At 40.4% G+C, this 21,100-nt stretch overlaps 1 protein-coding gene across 1 annotated transcript in view; it reads right to left on the bottom strand.

The window, feature by feature from the left end:
- Positions 1-249: 249 nt before the first annotated feature.
- Positions 250-21,100, bottom strand: part of LOC117439088 (copine-8) — an 87,110-nt gene continuing 66,259 nt past the window's right edge. Inside the window, exons 14-20 of the mRNA XM_034074820.2 lie at positions 14,454-14,500; positions 13,492-13,673; positions 12,993-13,120; positions 10,897-10,999; positions 8,711-8,768; positions 7,956-8,029; positions 250-4,142 (exon numbers count right to left, since the gene is read on the bottom strand). Of these exons, the coding sequence (XP_033930711.1) occupies positions 3,933-4,142; positions 7,956-8,029; positions 8,711-8,768; positions 10,897-10,999; positions 12,993-13,120; positions 13,492-13,673; positions 14,454-14,500 (802 nt within the window). The 3' untranslated portion in view covers positions 250-3,932. The remainder of the gene's footprint in view (positions 4,143-7,955; positions 8,030-8,710; positions 8,769-10,896; positions 11,000-12,992; positions 13,121-13,491; positions 13,674-14,453; positions 14,501-21,100) is intronic.

Genomic DNA, 21,100 nt, shown 5'->3' with positions numbered 1-21,100 from the left:
AGTAGAAATACATTGCTTTTAAAATCGTGCTGTGCAACACGAAAAAAAGGGGCAAATCGTGTTGGTGAACACGAATCAATAGATTAAAAATCGTGTTGGTGAACACGAAATGCTGTGAGACTGGGTTGTACAGGTTTAGGTTTTGCAGCGGCGTTAAGCACGTTGCTTTCTGCTTACTAACTAAGAAAACCTAAAGAATGGAAAAAAATATGAAAAGAGGTACTTCAAGATACTTAACTCCAGCAATGATTGTGTTTGATATGAATATTTATTTAAAAATCCAGTTTGATACAGAAATAGTCATCTATTATATGTATTATCAGACAAGCACTTCAGCCATGCTTTCTCTGATTAATCACGTTTTCAAAAAAAAGTACAAGATCATTATTTTTTCCATAACTCAACTTGTGCAAAGAAAATCCACTAAAAAGCAATAGAAACACTGACACAAAATATATAATAATTAATTCATCAAAACAATTCATTTTTCCGAAGAAGGCATCGCACAATTCCAAGAAAATCTGTGAAAGATTTAAGGCCATTTTGTACAGTTAATTATCATATAGATTTTTATATTTCAAAACAACCAGTTTTCAACAAAAGGAACTGGTGCATCCTTTGTAAAACTGTACATGCAAACCTAGTGCACGTTATTAAGAAGATATGACGAGCATACAATATATTATTTGGATAGCTTTAGTAAACAAAGATCTTATGTGTGTTAACACCTCACATTGTCTATTAAAACACTCTTATAAAAGGTGCCACACATAGGCACGCACACACACACACTTGCTCACACGCACAAAGAATATTTATATCAAAGGCATGCACACCCATACAGACACTTTTAGGGGCAAAGTTAATGAGTTTAACTAATAATTTCTGTTCACACAAAGCAGACCAACAGAAAATAAAAGGCACCAATGACTATGGCAATAATGTGTTTGTATGAAAGCAAAGAAAGGCCAACATTTTAAGTAAAACTAATAAAAACTATGATTGCTGTCATTAATTATGGCGAGATGAGCATGACTAAGAGATGTATTTTCCTACCCTGAAATTGATTTTCTGAAGAACATGTGACTTGATGAAACAGGAGGTAGTTAGCCATTCAAATGGCAAGACAGGGACATCCTGTAGGCTGTTTTTATAAAAAGGTCCACCATGTAACAACAACTACCAGGTTTAAATCTGGTCAGCCAATTATAATTTCAAAGATTTTATAAATACATGTATAGGAAGCAGCTTCATTGAAGGTGTCAACAAGTTGAGTACATTTCCCGTTACCTTTCTCTCTTGTTTTTGTTGGGATCATCTTTAAAAAGATATCTGAGACTTTTGAAAGAAGAAATTACATTCTTCCTCTTACAAAGTTGAATACATAAGCAATACATTTCACTGGCACTACCACTACAGCTTTTCTTGGTCTGGAATGTATGATAGCTTACAGTGGCTAAGGTTAGCTAAAGTTAGCTAGATGCCTAGCTAATGATAGCTAACTTTAGACAGAGTTTTCAGAAATTTACATTTTTACCAGTAATATAGCAATTACTTTGATGAGTAGAATATTGTCATTGAACCAATCAAATAACAGCTGTTAAATATTTAACCCCGTAGCCGTAATTAGTGTTAATAGTGGCTATATCAACAGGCTTTTTAAAAAGTCTTCGTATAGAAATGTGTCTCCACCAGAAGGGATGTATGCTAAGTTGTCACAAAGCACTAACATCAAACACTTAGCTGACTCTAAGAAATGTCTTGTTTGACCCCCGCAGTGCTGGATCCCTAACAGTTTTACAGTGTATCTGCTGAGGCAGTAATGCGTAGAATGACCTGCAGTCCTAATGATGTGCCGCGCTACGCTGTGAACACAGTGGGTGGCTGCAGGAACACGACTCCACTGGCTAAGCAAACACACAGTTAGTCCAATTTTGCTACAGCGGCTACACAGGAGGGGACTGTAAAGAGAAAAAAAATGAATAGCCTATATCAAGCTAGAGAAAGCAGCGATGTAAGATTTCAAAGAAAATGTAGAAAATGTCAGTTAAGGTGCCTAGTGTCTTAAGACATCTGGGTTGAGAGTGTGACTTTCCATGTTTTTTTCCTAAATTCGAGCCACAATGTTAATTTTCACTGCTAAATGGCCAACATTATGCAATAGACCTGAGTGCAGCCGGTAGCAGCAACTCGGCACATACATTGTATATCAAAGACACATTTGCCTTTGAAACACACTCAAGATGTCTGTAACTAGTGTTGGATTGACAATAGATGAAAAGTCTCTATTGATAAGACATCAGAGTAATCAGCAGATTATGGGATGATCATGAGGTTTACAGTAATTAAAAAATAAATAATGATAATGTTTGTGCTATAATTTAAGACTGTAGGGTGTTGATACAACAAAATTACAGGGAAGTTTTAACATCACTGCAATGCTTAAATTGCATGTAATTCAATCATGACTGGAGACATTTCAAACATTTAATCTAATGTTTTTTCACAAATCTCATTAACACATCCTCTCTTTGAAACACTGAACAGTCCCTCAACATTCATGCCAGACCTCTTCATTAGGCGTCATTTAGAACAAATGATAAAGACAACCTCAGTGAATCACACAAATCATCCTCTTACACATGGTTGGCACATAAAGAATACACGTCATAAAAAAAAGGTTTTAAAAGCTATATCAAAGATAAAGGTGCAATAAAAAGTACACAATGCAAAAGGTGGAACAAAAAGCCAACATAGGGAAAAAGGTGTGTTTTTCTCTGCATTTTTGACTACTGGGCTCTTGATGCTCAAACAGTATTCAGTTTGAGAGCAGCTGTTGTCGTTTTAAACGTGGGGCGGGGACGTGGTGTTGGACGACACAATGAGACGAAACCCCTGGGCACGTGGGCATCATATTGCCAAGGCAGTTTGGAGGAGAACATAGACACAGAGAGAGAGAGAGAGAGAGAGAGAGAGAGAGAGAGAGAGAGAGAGAGAGAGAGAGTCATGCATTCAGAAATCATTAATACCCTAACTTGTTTGACATTTTTGAATGGAATCCCAGCTAAGTGAAAACTAAAGACTGGAAGAAAAGCTGCAAAAGGGAGATGTATAGACGGACCTGAGAGCAGTGCAGACAGACAGAGAGGGGGAGGTGACTAATGGAGATACAGGCAGACACACACTCACCCCCCCCCCACAGACAGACAGACAAATGGGTAGAAGAGGTAGTGCAGGGATACTACAGTATATGCATGCACTTGACCGAGGCTACACTCATGCAAAAAGGTTAATAGAAACACAAGAATAGAGTACGGTACAGCACGGTACAGAAGAGCTACCAGGACCTGCACTGCTGCTACCTGACACCAGGAGAGAGAGAGAGAGAGAGAGAGAGAGAGAGAGAGAGAGAGAGAGAGAGAGAGAGAGAGAGAGAGAGAGCTTCATATAGAAACTGTGTGAATATAAAAGTATCAACAGTAAAAATCCTTGTTAGCGTTTACTGTAAACAATGAGTGGGTCGGAGAGAGATAAGAGAAAGAACACATGTCCGGTTATTTACAGGAAAAAAGATCAAGTGATTCTTTTGATTTGTCTGGAGACATTCTCTTGACAATGTTTCCAAAGCTGTCCTTCATTCATTCCTTCTCATCCTCCCAGGGAGCATTCAGTCTCTTCCAACTCTATCAAAAAAACAAAATTCCAGACATTAACAGGAATGCTTAACAGTGGAAGTAAACAGACTCTCATTGGCTTTTCCTGTCCTCCAAAGCACACTCTCCTGGCCCGACATGCAGCTTCCTGAACACGAGAAAAAAACACCGTGATCCACGACGACAAGGCATTAGAGAGCGGCTTTAGGGAGATTGGAAGTATTTCGCACGGTGGGTTCAGCTAACCCCCGACTCAGAAACATGATTCTCCTCGGCTCCTCATATCTGGGTCTGTATGGGCTGCCCCGGCGGCGTGTAGGGCTGCCCCGGCGGCGTGTAGGGAGGCGGCGCTGGGGACGGCTTGATCCCGCGGGTCCTCATGTAGGAGAGGAACTGGTCGGGGATCTCGGCCAAGACGTCTTTGGCGAGCCGCGCCATGCTCAGGATGTGGTTCCCCGTCCGGTCGATGTAGTCTCTGAACGGGACGAACTGAGGGAGAGGGGAGGAAGGGGAGGTAAATGGGCAAATCTACAGTCCGGAAGCTGCTGCCAAACTTCTAGCACAATATCGTGTTTGTACAGCGTTGGGAGGGTTACTTTAAAAAAAAAAAAAGGAATCTGTAACATAAACTAAGTATCACAATATTAAAGGAGTTTAACCTGATTACTTTCCGTATATTTTGGATTGCGTCAACATCAAACGCAATGCAAATCAATGAAAGAAAAGGAATACCAATACGATATTTTTTACTGAAGTGTATAATGTAAGGCAACAGAACAATGTTTTCTTAGAAAAGAAGAAACCAAGATATTTAGGATCAAAAATGTGTCCTCTTAAATTTAGGCTAGACCTTCAGAATAGTAGAATTTACAAAAAGTGTTTTAGTTTAACATATAAATGAAAAGCAAAGTACATTTTTGCTATAATGATCCAGGTGTCCACTTACTGCATTACAAAAAATGTAATTCAGGCAGTACGTCTACCTATAATACATGGGTGTTTATTGATACATTGTAGTCCTGCAAGTAATCCCGCTTTTTGTAACAGTAATCTGATTACGTCTTTTCTTAATTTTCTTTTCTAATTATCTCAATTATCTCAATCACAGCTAATACAATCTTCTTAAGACAGTTGTAATGTCACTGGCAAAATCAACAGTCCCTTGCTGAATTTGTCAACCTCGGTTTTAGAGAATGGTTAATTAAGACGAGGAGGAGAGGAGAAAACACTGACGGGAAATGATCACAGTTGGGGGAGAAAAAGTAGAGATTTACAGAATGTTGCAGACAAAGAAAACAGACAAAGAACAAAGATTGGAAAGAAGATTAAAAACAGAATGATGTAATGGAGCAGAAACAGTGGGGAGAAAAAATATCATTTGAATGCTGCAGGATTATTGCTACAGACAAGAGAGCCTCTCCTAATTAAGACCTATTTTCTGAAATGAAACGCTGGTGTCTGGTTGTCTGGTGAACTGGAGGAGGTGAATGTCAAAGACTTCTACTGAACAGTACATGGAGAAAAATCCGATCCATAAGGTCAGAGAAATTAGCGGTTAAAGTGGAAACAAGGAATGTGCAATTTAGTGACATGCTTTATTTAGCCAGAATATTATGTTTTAGGAAAACTGGTTGATGCCATTGGCGCTGCTGGGGTGTGAAATTAAACAGCTTAAATCTTTAAAATTGACATGATAGGCAGAGAGCCAGCAGCTATATACCAAGACCAAGTTAATGCTGATTCCCCTTCCAATGTCAGTGCTTAATATCTGTAAAAACAGACAGTTTGAAACTCGCTGACATCATTTTTATGTTAGGTATAATGAAAAATGTGCCGCAGAACATGTGAATTAATTGCTGTTCTTGATTTAATCACAGCTAAGTTATTTTGGACTCAATAACACATAAATACATCTATTTTTTAACAACTTGGGTCCTATTTTCATCTTAATAAAGCTCAGTTATTAAGTGCAATGAAACTGGAAGGGCAGACCTCTGCCAAGTGACAAATAATGCCTGCATCTTCCAAGTGATTAAAATCTGTTAAAAAACTTGGCTAATGCTTCACCCTTCCACAAAGTTTCATGCTAATTGAGAGTAGTTTTTTCTATATTCCTGCTACCAAACAGATAGAGGCAGAGGTTAGACTGTGATGAGACCAAAAAGCTTGTTACGAATGTGACTTAGATCTCATGTAGGTCAACAGTTTTATTAAAGACAGAGCTACAGATAGTGCCACTTCACCTCAAAGCAGGCGGTAAACTGACATTCAGACTCACATATAATATGCATTTCAATATTTTCCTCACGAACCATCAGCTGCGACTCATTATTTACGGCTTTAAGACCGCTGTCCTCTTTACAATGCTAATCCACCTGCTGTAGTGAAAGAACTGCTGGCGTATTTCACTTACCTTACCAAAGGTTGTATGCTCTTACCTAGATATTGCCTGACTAATGAGAAAAGGTATAAGACTTTTTAATTGACCTGATCACAAGCCCACATGAGAGGCCGATTTGTACTGGAAGCCCTGGCTGCGAAATGTAACCCTCTCCAAGTCAGAACGGGTTATTAGCTGGATGATAATGAGAATCTGTAGTCAGAACTGGTGTAATGTTCCAGAGGTGAAACTTAATTTGACACCACCTCCTGTGTGTGTCTTCTTCAGCTTGTTAAAGAGCCAGCTAACGAGCGCGCCTCACTAGCTAACGTGGGCCGAGGGAGCAAAATATGACTGCGTTGGAATAAGGGTCACGGAGAAGAGTGCGACTTTACTGTGTGGCACCCGCAACAAACAAAAGGCTCACTCTGCATGTTTGCATTTCTTCTTTTTGCTTTGTTGCCAGGGGGTGGTACGAGTGTGAAAAGGAATAATTGTCTTTGTGGGCTGATCCCTTTCAGCAAAACAAACGTCGATACAAAAGGACTTCATGAAAAGGGATGAAGACGGATGATTGACAGGCTGAAGGAATGACTAGAAACTAATCATAGTTTAGATTATGAGCAGCTAATCATAGCAATCTTGTACTTTTAAGTAGCATATTGTTGTATTTTTGAATAAATTCATGGTCTTTGTGACTGTTTTCCAATCAGTAGCTGAGCTGCCCTGTAGGCCAGGGTTCAGCTGAGGTCTCAGTTCATACACTTTAAAAACACACAGATACAGAAAATAAGCAGACTCTGCGTAGATACTGGGTAGACACCATTATCTCTCTGTGTATGTGTGTGGTGCATTTGTTTATCTGGGGTGCAGCATGAGGTCAAGATGACCAGGTGTCTGCACCAAAACATATGAAAAGCCTGGGGAAATGTTTTTTTAAGGCGTTCATATTAAACAGGTTTGCACAAAAACCCTTCAACACTTCCAAATAATCCTCTCAAGTTGTAATTTTGGGGGGAATGTCTTCCTGAAAGTCTTACATTGTCCAGCATCGAAATGTCAATAAACAGGTTTTTTATACTTTCGCACAATGATTACAATTTTCATAAATATCATGTAAAGAATCCCTCTTAATAATCACTAGCCTTGTGTCTGAATTTTCTTATTTTGCTGTTGTTAGGACATCTCTGGGTGTTGATTTTTTCAACACCCAGGTCGTAAGCATGGATCCAATAGGAAACCATGGAAATGGCGAACACAGCAAGTATAGAGAGGTGAAACACCCAAACACAAACTTAAGAGGGGATCTGGCATTCACAGGCAACTTTGAATGTTGTGTTTAGACAACAACAACCGACAAATGCTGCTCATTGTGCCTTCGAGAGATCAAGATGACGGCAGCAGCTTTAAGGCTGTGCTATTCTCTACCAGCCAGGCAAAGTGGGAAAGTGTCCTTCGGCTCTCAGGCTTACTGTGTGTCTACTTGATTTAATTGTAATTTTGTTTGGGAAAATAAGCTTTAAGTGACGTGATAAGAAACTCTTTCAGTCTGCTGTTATTATTTCAGTTTTGTGATTTTAATCAATCAGTTAAGCATATTACTATGGAGCACAGCTAGGGGCTCTCTTCAAGCACAGACTCATTGTAAACATTACTCAGATAAAGGACATATTATTTACCCCGGAGCTGTGAAGTCATTTTTTTCCTGCCTTGATTTTAACAGTATTGGTTCTCAAAATACAGCAAGTATCAGTTTTACAAAAACTAATTAAGGATAACATCTGAAAAAAGTGATGATGAAGAATCGCGAGGCAGAGCTAATTTGTAAACTTGGACGTGTTTTCATTTTGGATTACTGTTATCAGACAATAATGAGACAGCAGTTGGGGGGGCTGGTTTGAGACAAAGGAAGGATTATGTACCTGAACAATGTCCCTCTCAGCGTATCTCCCTCTGGATGAGATCCTGATTTCATCGCCGTCCAACTCAACCATGGCTGAGGAGAAGAAGAAAAACCCACACATTATTTCTCACTGTTGTCACTGCCAGTAAACAAACTGAATATCTCAGAAGATAGAGCTAATTTCGGCCAGATTCTAAAGAGTTTAAAGAAGTTTATTATATATGAACATTACTCACAAGCAGGGCTGGGCAATATATCTGGATATAAGACCAGATGGGTTTTTTGATGTTGGATAACTTTATACGTGTCTTTTTCTGGTTTGAAAGGCTGCATTTTCAGTAAAATGTTGTCATTTCCTGAATTTACCAGATTGTTGCATCTGTTCTTGACTTGCCTTTCCCTACTTAGTCATTAAATCCTAGTTACTGAATAATTATTCATCAAAATTCCCATCAATGGTCAACCCTACACTGAAAAAACTGAAGCGTTGACTTTAATTAAATGTATTATGTCCACAGATTTCACATTACTGTATTAGGTGAGTTAGAAGCAATAATATTAAGTTGAACCTAATATTTTTGTATTTAAACTTCATATTATTGCTTTCAACTAACTTAATACAGCTATGTGAAATCTGTTAACATAATACAACATAATACATTTAATTAAAGTCAATGTTTCAGTTTTTCAGTGTACAATATTGTCGACATCGGTGTATTTTCTCCAAAAAAAATTGGTGTTTGATTTTAATCGTGTTCATGCCTTCATACTCACCATCGAATTCTGCGGGCCCCACCCCCACGATAATAATTGACATCGGCAGACAGGAGGCCTGCAGGAGAGGAGAGGAACATATTTGAAAACTCCTCTGAGAAAACTTTCTCTGTAGGGTGATGCAACTAATAGGAAGGAGAAGATCTTGTCAACATGTGTAGTACACAGCGTATGTGTAAGCGTGTGTGTTTTCTGCAGCACCTCACGCAACGCCGCGTGGGTCGAGGCTTCACAATGAATAATATTAGAGACGAGGGAATCAACAACACGGCCAGAACTCGCTGACAGCCTATAAATGACATGTGTTTGTGTTTGTGTGTGTGTGTGTCACAGAGCAGGTATTTGAAAGGGTGGGAGTGTGTGTTCGGCGTATATTGAGTAATGGGTTGACCTCAGGCAGCAGAGCAATAGATGATCTTATCAAAACATCTCGTTTATTTTTCGCTCCCTTTGGTAAGGGTTTTCTTTCCACTCCAATTTTTGTTCATCTCCGCCTCCTTCTCCTCTCTCTCAGCCTACATTTCCCCGTCAACATTTCACTATTCTCAACCTCCCTGCTTTCAAAAGGCCTGAGATGGATCACTGCCTTCACAAAAAATGCTGCTGTTCACTTTGTTTGCATTGTGCATCGTGCTCTGGAGCAGTGACAGTGATGGAGGGGACGGACGGACGGAGGGCCAATAGCATGCTGTCAAAAGTGAGGGCAGCACAGCAAACACAAAATAAAAGTAAAAGGCTGCCGTCACTTCATATTTCTTGATATGCAGAGACGGGTAAACATATGTGAACAACCCCTTATGTTAAAGTTTCCTCTGATTCACAAACAACGCCTTGAGGCACCCGGAAGAGATACAGCCGTAATGATATTGCAGCTCAAAAATGCCCATAAAGTTTGCAGATGATAAAACTAAGTTGTGAAATGTCCCTTTTTTTTTGAAGAGGGAGAGAAAATAACGAATTACTTTCTTTGTTGATTTCATTCATGTAGAATAATGGAACAGTCTACACACAGACAAGCATACACAATCCTCCTTTAGACACACAATAACAGGTTTTATCTAAACAGCAGCTGTCTCCATTGTATTGCATGTTTTGTGTAAAACACAAAATGAAGTTTAATCAGTGAGGAGTTTTTGTAAATGTATTGTAGGACATCCTTTCAGCTTATTCTCTTTTTAGATAAGATTCAATATACTTGTATTGATCCCAGGTTGAGAAATGTGTCACAGCGACATGTAGACAAGGCATTGCTCTTTAATTAAAAGTTATATAAAATACAAAATCAACAGTCAATACATTTTGTAACTAAATGTAAACATTGTGTACTATTTACATTACAAGTTAACAAAGAAATTAAAGTATACATTTGATTTAGACCCCGGCCACACGGAGATGAAACGGGTGTTATCCGCTATAGTTCTTTATCGTATGGACGGTTCGTCCAAACGAAGCCATAACGGAACCGCGGAAACGGAGCCCTCAAACGCTAACGCATCCCAAAGTGGGAAGGTCTGGTAACGCAACGCTTGCGGCACCGTGTGTATGCCCTAAATGATCATAGCCCCGCCTCTCCCCACCTCTCCTGCTCACCCCCGCGTCATTGCTGATGCGTTTCACCAACAACAACAACAATGGCGGATCACAGGGTTGCGTTAGTGCTCCAGACGCTACTGACCATGATACAGATGTTAGTGAAAAATCTATAGCTCCTCTACCACAACCATCAGCAACAAGTGGACATGGAGAACTACATGAATTACATGTTGCTAAATCCACCACGGAGAATAACCAGAAGGGCAACCAGGCAACCATGGCAACCATGCTCGGGGGGTCATATTCGCTGCTTTTGGTGTATTTTGTGGCGGAAGTACAGCGCCACTTACAGGCCCGGCATATGTACTACAGCGTCTCCAGCGGGTTGAGCAGTCTTGTGTGGATGGACACGTTTCTTGAGCCGATTCCGTGTGGACGGAAGCCTTTTTTGATATCAACGTCGGTTCGTTTTGGTCTCCGTGTGGACGGGGCCTTAAATGCACAAGGTACTGCGTGAGAACAATATATACAAATGACTGAATTAAGGTTATTGAAAAGGAAAAACTGAGTGTGATCTTTTGGCGAACTAACTTTTTTCTTCTTTACTTTAGGGGTTAGACTTAATGGTCGGCTGTAGATTTAGACGCACTTACGTTGACAATAGACTCCTTGGTCTGTGCCATGTCTGAGATCACGCCATCTGTGATGATAAGGAGCACAAAGTACTGGGAGCCATCCTTCACTAACGCTGCATACCTGCACAGAAAAACACACAAAACCAAATGTTTTTATTATTTTTTCTCTACGATCCTCATATCTTCTGGTGATTCACAACTTCTACATGACATATAAAGCATCATTCGGTGTGGATTTGGCTTGATCTCAAAGGAAATACAAGCAGTATACTTGGCATTATACATCATTTTAAAGTTATTTCTTCTCATTAAATAAATGAGGATCTTAATCTCTCAAGTACATCTCCCTGTCTTTCGGTTAATTCTATACATCCTCAGCTCAATACCACTTTCAATTTCTCTTTCTGTGACCTTTCGTTCCCCCGTGAGTCGTGAACCAATTGTTCCTGACATTTACACACTGAGATTATTTCAGTTGCTCCTGCTACGCTTCACCTTTCTTCTAGGTTAGATCTATGTCTGTATCACTGAAGATGTTGCAAAGAGGAACTTTGGAAGAGTGGTAGAGAGGGGAAGAGATTAAGCTGAATAGTTATTATTGCATCAATTCTACATGTATCCACAACTACTTAGAGGGTAAGAGACTGCAGTAGAAAAGCGACGATCTACACCCATTCATGTCTGTTCATTAAATATGAAGCTACAACCAGGAGGATGTTAGCTTAGCTTAGCATAAAGCTAAAACCAAAGGGAATCTACTAGCCTTGCGTAACATTTGTAAATACGATACGATATACTTTATTGTCCCCGTAAGGACTCCGTCCTGCAGTTCTGCATACATGTACATATACAAACATAGTAGACATTAAGAGACACACACATATCATCAGTCATACACCGTTTGAACAAACACAATACACCAGTGGCGAGCCGTGACTTCTATACCTAGGCCCTCTGACCCCCCCCGGGAAATGTTATTTTAAATACAATTAAATCGAGTTATGTTGGTAAAATTAATGAAAAAGTAGGGTAAAAATAATATATATAATAATATAATATTTTTTTTTAAATGTTTTTTTTTAATGTTTTCAAATATTATTTTTTAGAATATCTTAGGCCCTCACCGAGGGCCCTGACGGCTCGCCACTGCAATACACAGACGCACATACTGACAATGGCGACCTATTGCACAACCCTCATGGCCAACATTTAAAAAGTACATTTCATTACATTTGACTACATTTCATTTCATGTGAATGTTAAGAAGCTTAATCGACATAGGTAGGAATGAGTGCTTGTTCAGCCTGCTCTTGGGAACCCTGCATCTTCTACCAGAAGGTAGGAGCTGGAATTCTGGGTGGAGTATGTGGGTGGGATCACTATCAGAAACCATTTTTTTTGCCTGTCTGATAATGGACTGCTCGTATATGTTTTGGAGAGATGGGTGTTTTTTTAACCCCCATAATTTTCATAGCAGTCTGTACCAGGCGAGCGATCTGTGACTTTGACTGCACTGTCAAGTCACCATACCAGGCAGTAAAGCTAGCTAATACAAACATTATTTGGTATCCTGTGTAATACATAATACAAATTTTCATCAAAGCCGTGTAATAAATAATAATAAAAACTGACAGAGAACATTTTCCTGTACACTACATACTTTTACTTTAAGTCGTTTTAGTACATTTAGCTGACAATACTTAGGTAAGGTTTTGAATGAATTGAATGAACTGTTATTCTCACAGTGTGGTACTTTTACTGAAGTGAAGGAGCTGAATACTTCTTCCACCGTTAGTCCCTAGTCCTTTGCTCTCCCTCAGGAGCTACCTAGCAACACTCGCTGCATGGTGCCTATTATAGAAAACCTGAGAAAAACATCACAAGTGGAATGTTCTCGATGTTCTTTCATACATATTCGAATGAATTAAAGCTCAAGCTGAGATAGCAAATATGCAAGTGTAAAACTGTGATCAACTAAAACTAAATAAAGAGTGTGGAAGGGTGAAACAAATCACTGTGGTAGATGTAAATGAGTAAAATTGAAAATAACTTAAATATATAACAATTTTACTTGTGCGTGTGTGTGTCTGTGTGTGTGTGTGTATATGTGTTACCTGGCCACATGGTTGATGACAGGGGAGAAGTTGGTGGGTCCGTAGAGCTGAACTGACTTCAGACTCTGGTAGTAGGCCTCCACCACGCCTTCGATCCCCGTACAGTACGGGTTCTGAGGGTTCCCATTCTACATTAAGGGGAGGAGAGGAAACCGTTAACTTGTATGATTCATTCCAAAAAGGGGCACAGAACGGAAAACACACCAAGCAAAGCAGTGGTGCAGCGGTGTGCGTCTACAAAACAAAATGTTTGCAATAATTTTACTTATGCAGCAAATAATAGCCAGAAGTTACCCGCAACCATTCATTAAAATGACTCCTGCGTCATGTTGACCTATGATACAACATTTTAGCACCCAGAAGCACATAAACAAATCTTTCAGCTGCACCAGGTTTCTTCGGGATGCATTTTCTCATTTTGTCAGATAGGTGGTTTAAAACTCCACTTTTTTCTTCCCACCCTGCTTTTCATGCTACTCCCAACCACTCTTCTTCGTACCAAGGCAAACTCGTGGGAGATCCGTCCGTCGGGCGGCAGCTTGGCTCCGAACCCGAGTGCAGGAAACATCTTGTCGCTGTCATAGTCCTGGATGATTTCTCCCACTGCCTTCAGGGCCATTGCGTAAGCATTCAGTTGGTAGGGACTCATGTAGTGGAGAGAGGTGGGCTGGGCTGGGTTACCTGTTTATAACAAAAATTATAATCACTTTGTTACGGAAGTAAACAATGAAGAAAACCCCCCATAAGCAAATTAGGGTTTCTTACAAATCCAAACATGTATATAGTTGTAAAATGAAAAAGTCAAGAATGCTGTTTTTTGTAGATATGATTTTAATTGACTAAAACATTAAATCAGGTGATTACTCATTAGATTTGTAAATAACGTGACTTCTCAACAGCTGTGGGGCTTGATTGAGCCTACGGGATCCGCTATCACGATTTCAAAAGCCACTTAAACTTCTAAATGATGTTTTCCTAATATTTCTGTAGGGATTCAAAATCTAATTTAAAGTGTCTCTGTTTATATGACTTCAAGGTCATGCATTACAACACTGATGTGACTAAACTATTCGGCTGTGTTTTTAATAAACCGCAGAACCCCTCTTGCCCCTCTCCTGGAGTGATGTTTTACTGAGAGCCAGGCAAGGTTAAGCACACCTCAGGATTGAACATGTATTGCCGCCTGCTGATCTGCTGCGATGGAGCTCAAGAGCAGATAACACAACCCTTAATCACAGCACCGCAGCGCTCCTACTGCACTCAGGTGCGATGGAGGGGGCCATTTGGAAACACTTGATTCCCAATCTGAATATATTTGAATACACGCTCTGTGTTCAGTGTGGACTCTGTGTATTGAAGTGGGTCTCTGAGAATGTGTGCGCATTCAAATTGTGTGTGTGTGTGTGTGTGTGTGTGTGTGTGTGTGTGTGTGTGTGTGTGTGTGTGTGTGTGTGTGCTCACCATTGGAAGCTGTGAAATCGATGGCCACGGTGAAGTTAATCTGGGTCCTGAGAAGACAAAAGCAGAGAGATGAATCATGATTATAACAATTATGTCCGTACCTTTCTTTTGCTCTTTCTCACATGCACGACACACACATGCACACACACACACACACACACACACACACACACACACACACACACACACACACACACACACACACACACACACACACACACACACACACACACACACACACACACACACACACACACACACACACACACACACACACACACACACACACACACACACACACACACACACACACACACACACACACACACACACACACACACACACACACACACACACACACGCGCGCGCGCACACACACACGCGCAGTGATCCAATGAGATCAATGTTGGAGAGTGTAAATAGAGTTCCTCCTGCCCTTTAACTGTGACAGTAATGAGTGGAAAGCAAGTTACTCAACCTCGCATCCAATGGCATTCCAGAGGCAGGAGGCAACATACGTTAGCTTCAAAGCTAAAATAGACTGCCATAATCGACCAATTCGATTTTATATTACCAAAGTTACATAACTGAAAATGGCAATTATCACAGCACTTAAATTAAAAGACAAACAAGCCCTTTTTTGGAGTCTATAGCCATGCTAGCGCCTCTGTTATAATGTACCTAGGCTCATTTCCAGCTAAATGCTAACCTCAGCATGCTAAGTCATGGCAATGTTAACCAACACACTGATTTGTTACCACCGTTAATACTATCTGTGATCATAGCATGCTAACTGATTTGATCATTTGCAATAATCACCAAGTACAGCTGAAGCTGATAATAAGGTAGGCTGAATAATGAGGATGTCAAATTAGATGTCTTTTGGATCTTTTATACATTACAGTATCTTATGATTCCTAATCAAATCTAGATTTCAGCCTGTAGCTAAATTATTGTGCTTGACTATACAACGGTTATACACAACACATTATTCATGTCACAAGTTCTTCCTGGTTGAAAGTGTTTAGGCTTATGCTCTTTCCCACACAAACTTTTCACTTGTTTTTCAGAGAAAAAACGAGACAAAGAAGAAATAAATGATGAAGAAGACACTTTTACAGTGACACACAGTACATATCACAGCACCAGAAACATTTCCTCACTTTGAGGAACAGGATGTTGGGTTTTCACACCAATCCTCATTCGCTGACGAACAAACACAAAAGCCTGCCTGTCTACCTTCCACCCATCTCGTGTGTCAAACAGAAAGTGTCTCATCATTTGTGTTACCGGGCAGGCTATGTGAGATTCAGGCGCTTTGCCCTCCAGAGGGGACGGAATGAAAGGGCGGGAAAAAGTCCATGAGACTTTTAATGGTCACAAAGTTTTCAAAGAAATCGGAAACCTGTGGGCTTCCTTCTCCTGTTACGTATAGATATGAGCAGAAATGTAGCTTCACAAATAAGAGGAGAAAGGAGAAGAAAAGCTCCATCTTGCACATTCTTTACGCTAAAAAGAGCTACTGCTAACTACATATTTCTTACCTACTTTTATAAACTACAAGTAATTGACATCTTCTCAATATACAAGGTGACATAAATCAGGGTCAAGTGTCAAAGTCTTTGCTTCTTAAGTTTGGAGTCTCTGATCTCTATAGTGTTATGGAAATCTAGGGCCCAACACAGCGCTGGAGAGTACAAGTCAAATGAACAATACAAATAAATGGTGAATCAAGCAAAGCTGTCTTTTGGTTATTTATTTGAAGCTTCAAATACACGATACAATAATATAAATATGTCACAAGTCGCACAGAGTATAAAATAGTCTGCGCGAGAGTGCGCAGAACAATGGAAAAGCAAAGGTTATATAGAAAAGGAGTGGGAAAGAGAACAATCTGGGTTCACACAGTCAGATTGTTGATGAGACACCCAGTGGCCTTGAGTAGATAGCATAACGGTTCTCAGAGCAGGGAAGTTCGTGATGTGTCTGACTGTGTATGAGTCTCTCAGTCTGCTGAAACAGCTGTGGCCTTGCAGAGACTGGGAAACTCATAAGAGAATATAATAGAATAATAATGGTAAAAGCACAACAAGAGGAAATAAGAAGCATTTGGTTTAAACATATGAAAGACATAATAAGGATAATAATAAGAATGATAATAATGAAATTTTCCACTACATTCCCCCCTTTTGATCATACTTGATCAATAGAAAAAAACAAATGATAGGATAGACTGATATAACACATCAATGAATACACTCCATCGCTGGTTTAAGTAAACACATCACAAATATATCATAGAAAACTGGCTGTTTTTGTGGAGGACAGACTCCAATATAATGTAAGCATAAGAGAATAAGAGAAGAGGGTACGCATGATTATATTGTAGTGTCGGAACCAGACTCTTCTGATTCTAGCTGGTCTATCTCACTGTGGCGCAAAGGATTGTCTTGTAATGGAATAGTAGTATACTGAACGAAAGCTAACAGGTTGTTAAGATGCAGCACGGTGTCAGTGATGTTCTTGGTGGCGTCGGGAATGTAAGTGCAACAGGAGTCACCGATCACATGACACAGGCCACCCTTTGAGGCGAACCAAAGGGCGAATTGGTGCTGCATGAGCATGTTCCTAGAGGCTATTATGAATGGGGTCAATGCCTGGAAGCCTTGCGTCCTCTCCTAAGTGAGGTTCTCTAGCCGGACGTGTAAGGTATCTATTTTATGGGCATTGTTTACTGTACCCCACCATGGGAACAGGCCACCCATGAATTTAGCTACAGCGGACGTCATATCTCTTTTTACCTTGTGGTGGTCGGGGTGTTGGAACTCTGGGTAATGATGTGTCGTGTGCATTAAGGACGTGAGTACAGTGACTGCTGGATTCAAATCCACTAGAGTGCATGTACCTATCCAAAGGGGAGCCAGAACTTGATAGAGCTTGTTGCCGCACAACCAAACGTAATCTTCTGGCGCGCTAAACCCAGCATCACTGGGCCACGCCAGTTGGAGGGAAATATGTTCAACATCAGGGAATGCTACGTTAGAAAGGATTCTCTCAGGGGCACCAGATATGTGACAATACAAGATTTTGTAAGCACCGTAACTGCACGTGTTCCGTAGGATACGGGTACAACCAGTAGTAGTGCCTAGGGAAAGATAAGGTGTTGTAAGAGACGTTTTGTGGTAAACTCTCTGGATGCAGAGGTTGTGTTTCATCCCTCTCAAATGACTGGGGTGCACATGGCTGACGGGTTGGTACTTTGCGTATGTGGTGTCAAGCGTGGATGCACGCAAAGAGGAGTTAGACCGATTGCTGCATGGTGGGGGAAGCTGCCTAGCATAACGCCACTCGGTTACGCTGTCTTCACCCTTGATGGGCTTTGTCAGAGCCATAAACGCGCAGAGGTGTTCAACCTGGGTCAGAGAGCGCGGACGAACTGGCACGGACATTGATGAGTCCTGGGGGAAAAGGGTGCATGCATAACATGACCCATTTTGTCCTGCGGCCTGCAAGAATGATCTCAGAGTGTGCCACCAGACATTACCGGTGATCCCATTACTGGTCTGACCCACATCAATGTTGCTATGGTCGCCTATGTATAGATTAAATGTAGATGTACCTATGGATGTCAACAGTGGCGTCAAAGGTTGCTTACGCTTTTCCGGGTCTGAGTTTTGGGCGCGATGTCTATGTAAAATGTGCCACACGGGTCGGCGCCGGATACATACATACAGACGCCAAAATAAAATAAATGTGGTTCGCCCTGCTTTCCCCATGTACCTCTTAGATACCTCGATTTTGGCTGACATGCTGTGTGCTGAAATGGATACATAAAATATAGGACTAGTCCTAACACAACTATCATGGCAAGTATGCAGAGGAACCATTCTATGATTGTCCAGGCTCTCCAGTAGCATTCACATTGCTCACGGTTGCGTTGTCGTCTCTCCAGGCGAGCCCTCATCACGAGGGGGAAATGTTCTTCTTCTCCTGTTACGTATAGATATGAGCAGAAATGTAGCTTCACAAATAAGAGGAGAAAGGAGAAGAAAAGCTCCATCTTTACGCTAAAAAGAGCTACTGCTAACTACATATTTCTTACCTACTTTTATAAACTACAAGTAATTGACATCTTCTCAATATACAAGGTGACATAAATCAGGGTCAAGTGTCAAAGTCTTTGCTTCTTAAGTTTGGAGTCTCTGATCTCTATAGGTAAAAAATGTTTCACAAAAACTGTATTTAATATTTATTTGGCAGTCTAAAATATTCATGATTTTCACATATTACTAACTGTACAGTGTTCCTACTTAAAAAAGTCCAGAGGTACCATCAAACTTCAATCAAAAATGTAGATGTTGGCTTGAATGAAATGTAATGAGTCAACAAAACAGATTTAATTAAAGACCACATTTAATTTTGTTAGTGTTTCTATAGCATCCATATAACAACTGTGGAGTAAATTCATTTATATCAGCAAGACTTCTGACATTGCAATTGACGTTGTGCATGCCTTGATATGTGTATGTATATATTTAAATGTTTTAAAAACCACTTTAGATAATGCCTTAAATCATTGCCATCAGCAAAGCACAAGGCGGTTATTAGTCGATAGAAAGTAAATGAGTGTTTTCGCAGTGACGTTTTTAAAGCTAAATGATACACTGCTTAATAAGGTGGTGTATTTCCTGAACAGTGGACAGCTGCCAGGACATGCTAGCAGAAACAGAGAGGAGATCATCCGAGTGAATTCTGGTCCAGGTCTGCAAGTTGGCACGGACAAGCTCCAGCCTAAATTATGTATATCTTCTTTCTCTTCACTCCCACCCAATCTCTTTGCGTCTCACACGCACAAAACACACACACACACACACACACACACACACACACACACACACACACACACACACACACACACACACACACACACACACACACACACACACACACACACACACACACACACACACACACACACACACACACACACACACACACACACACACACACACACACACACACACACACACACACACACACACACACACACACACACACACACACACAGGAGGAGGTCCACTTTTGTGAGCGGGAAGAGACAGCCAAACAACAGGGAGATTTTCGGGTCGAACAACAAAAGAAACGGCACAAAAAAGAGAGATTAGTTGGAAAGCAGACAAAGTAAACACGTCACTGTGCAACGTCAGCGGAAGAAATGTCGACGTTACATCAATGTTTGTGAGTCTGTCACAAACATCATGTACAATTTCAAGGCTTCAAAACATCCTGACAAAAGCAGGCATTGGCAGCAGAAGTGTTCCTGAAGAAAGTTATGAAAAGAGTTGCAGTTGTATCGCCATTCACTGATCGACTTCCTCGAATGCTCTGTTATTACTTTGTGCCATGTCGCGTTGGGAGTGTAACATGAGGTCATTAGGGTCAATTGAAAGTCAATTAGAGAGTTTCTAGCGACACAAAGGGAAGATGTAATGTAGAGAATATTAATATCCAGAAGAGCTCTCTCGAAAAGGTCAACTCTGGCCTCTGCATAAATCCCACAAGAATGTGAGTGAGACATCAGTTTATGGGCTCGTGGGATTTTCTGCATATCTGGAGGATTGTTCTCAAATCAGTTCCAATATTACAGTATTTACTTGTGCTTTAAAGGGGACATATTATGCTAGTTTACAGGTTCATATTTGTATTCTATGCCTCTACTGTGACATGTTTCCATGCTTTAATGTTTAAAAGCTCTTTATTGTTCGCACACTGCCTGTGCTGCAGCACCTCTTTTCACCCTCTGTCTGAAACCAGAGCCCAGTCTGCTCTGATTGGTCAGCTTGCCGGCTCTGTTGTGATTGGTCAACGGCATCACGTACAATGGGTTGGATCGCTGGCAGATAGAAGCTCCAATACAGGACATCTCCATTAGCAGTGAGTGGCAAAGCGAGATAACACACGTGGTGTTGGTACATACAATAGAAGTGCGAGTGTTATGTAGAGATGTCACTATGTTACAGAACAAAGGAGATACACAATGCAAACAGCGCTTGTCATGTGAAGGCAGCTTTAGAACTGTGATAAAAGTCCATTTTAAATGTGTGTGTAACCCCTGTACTGTATTTATAAGTGTGCTAGCGGTGAAGGACCACTTTACCGGCTGTTTTTTTTAGCAGTCACTGATCTTTCCCCACTGTTAAAGCCCGCCGTGACTCAGCTAGGGACCAATATGACAAAATACCGCACAGCAGGGGGCTGACTGATGATAAAGCTGCATTTAAATAAGCTTTCCTGCAGGCTGAACATGCTGGATATTCACGTCTCTAAATCTTCAAAGCATCTCATTTCTAACTGTAAGAATAGTATGAATTGTTAACATGGGAGCTTAAATGGTAATAGCTTATATCCACATGAATTTGGCAAATTTAAAAGCCACAGAGCTACATTTAGCTTGAGTAAAATGTTTTATTTTTATTTTAAACAGACATTTTCTGAGGAGTTTGTGATCAGTAAGCTATAGTAACCACTACTTATAAAGGTTATACAAAATAAAAAAAAGCCTTATAAAACATCATACTTTGAATAAAAGGGAGCTGGCAGGGTTGTCAAATATTTTCTTTTTTTTGCAATAAAAGATCATCCTATTA

This window comes from Pseudochaenichthys georgianus, chromosome 23 (assembly GCF_902827115.2).
Source record: "Pseudochaenichthys georgianus chromosome 23, fPseGeo1.2, whole genome shotgun sequence".
NCBI lineage: Eukaryota > Metazoa > Chordata > Actinopteri > Perciformes > Channichthyidae > Pseudochaenichthys > Pseudochaenichthys georgianus.
The sequence above is the reverse complement of the archived record's forward strand: the minus strand, read 5'-3'. Positions and strand labels throughout refer to the sequence as shown.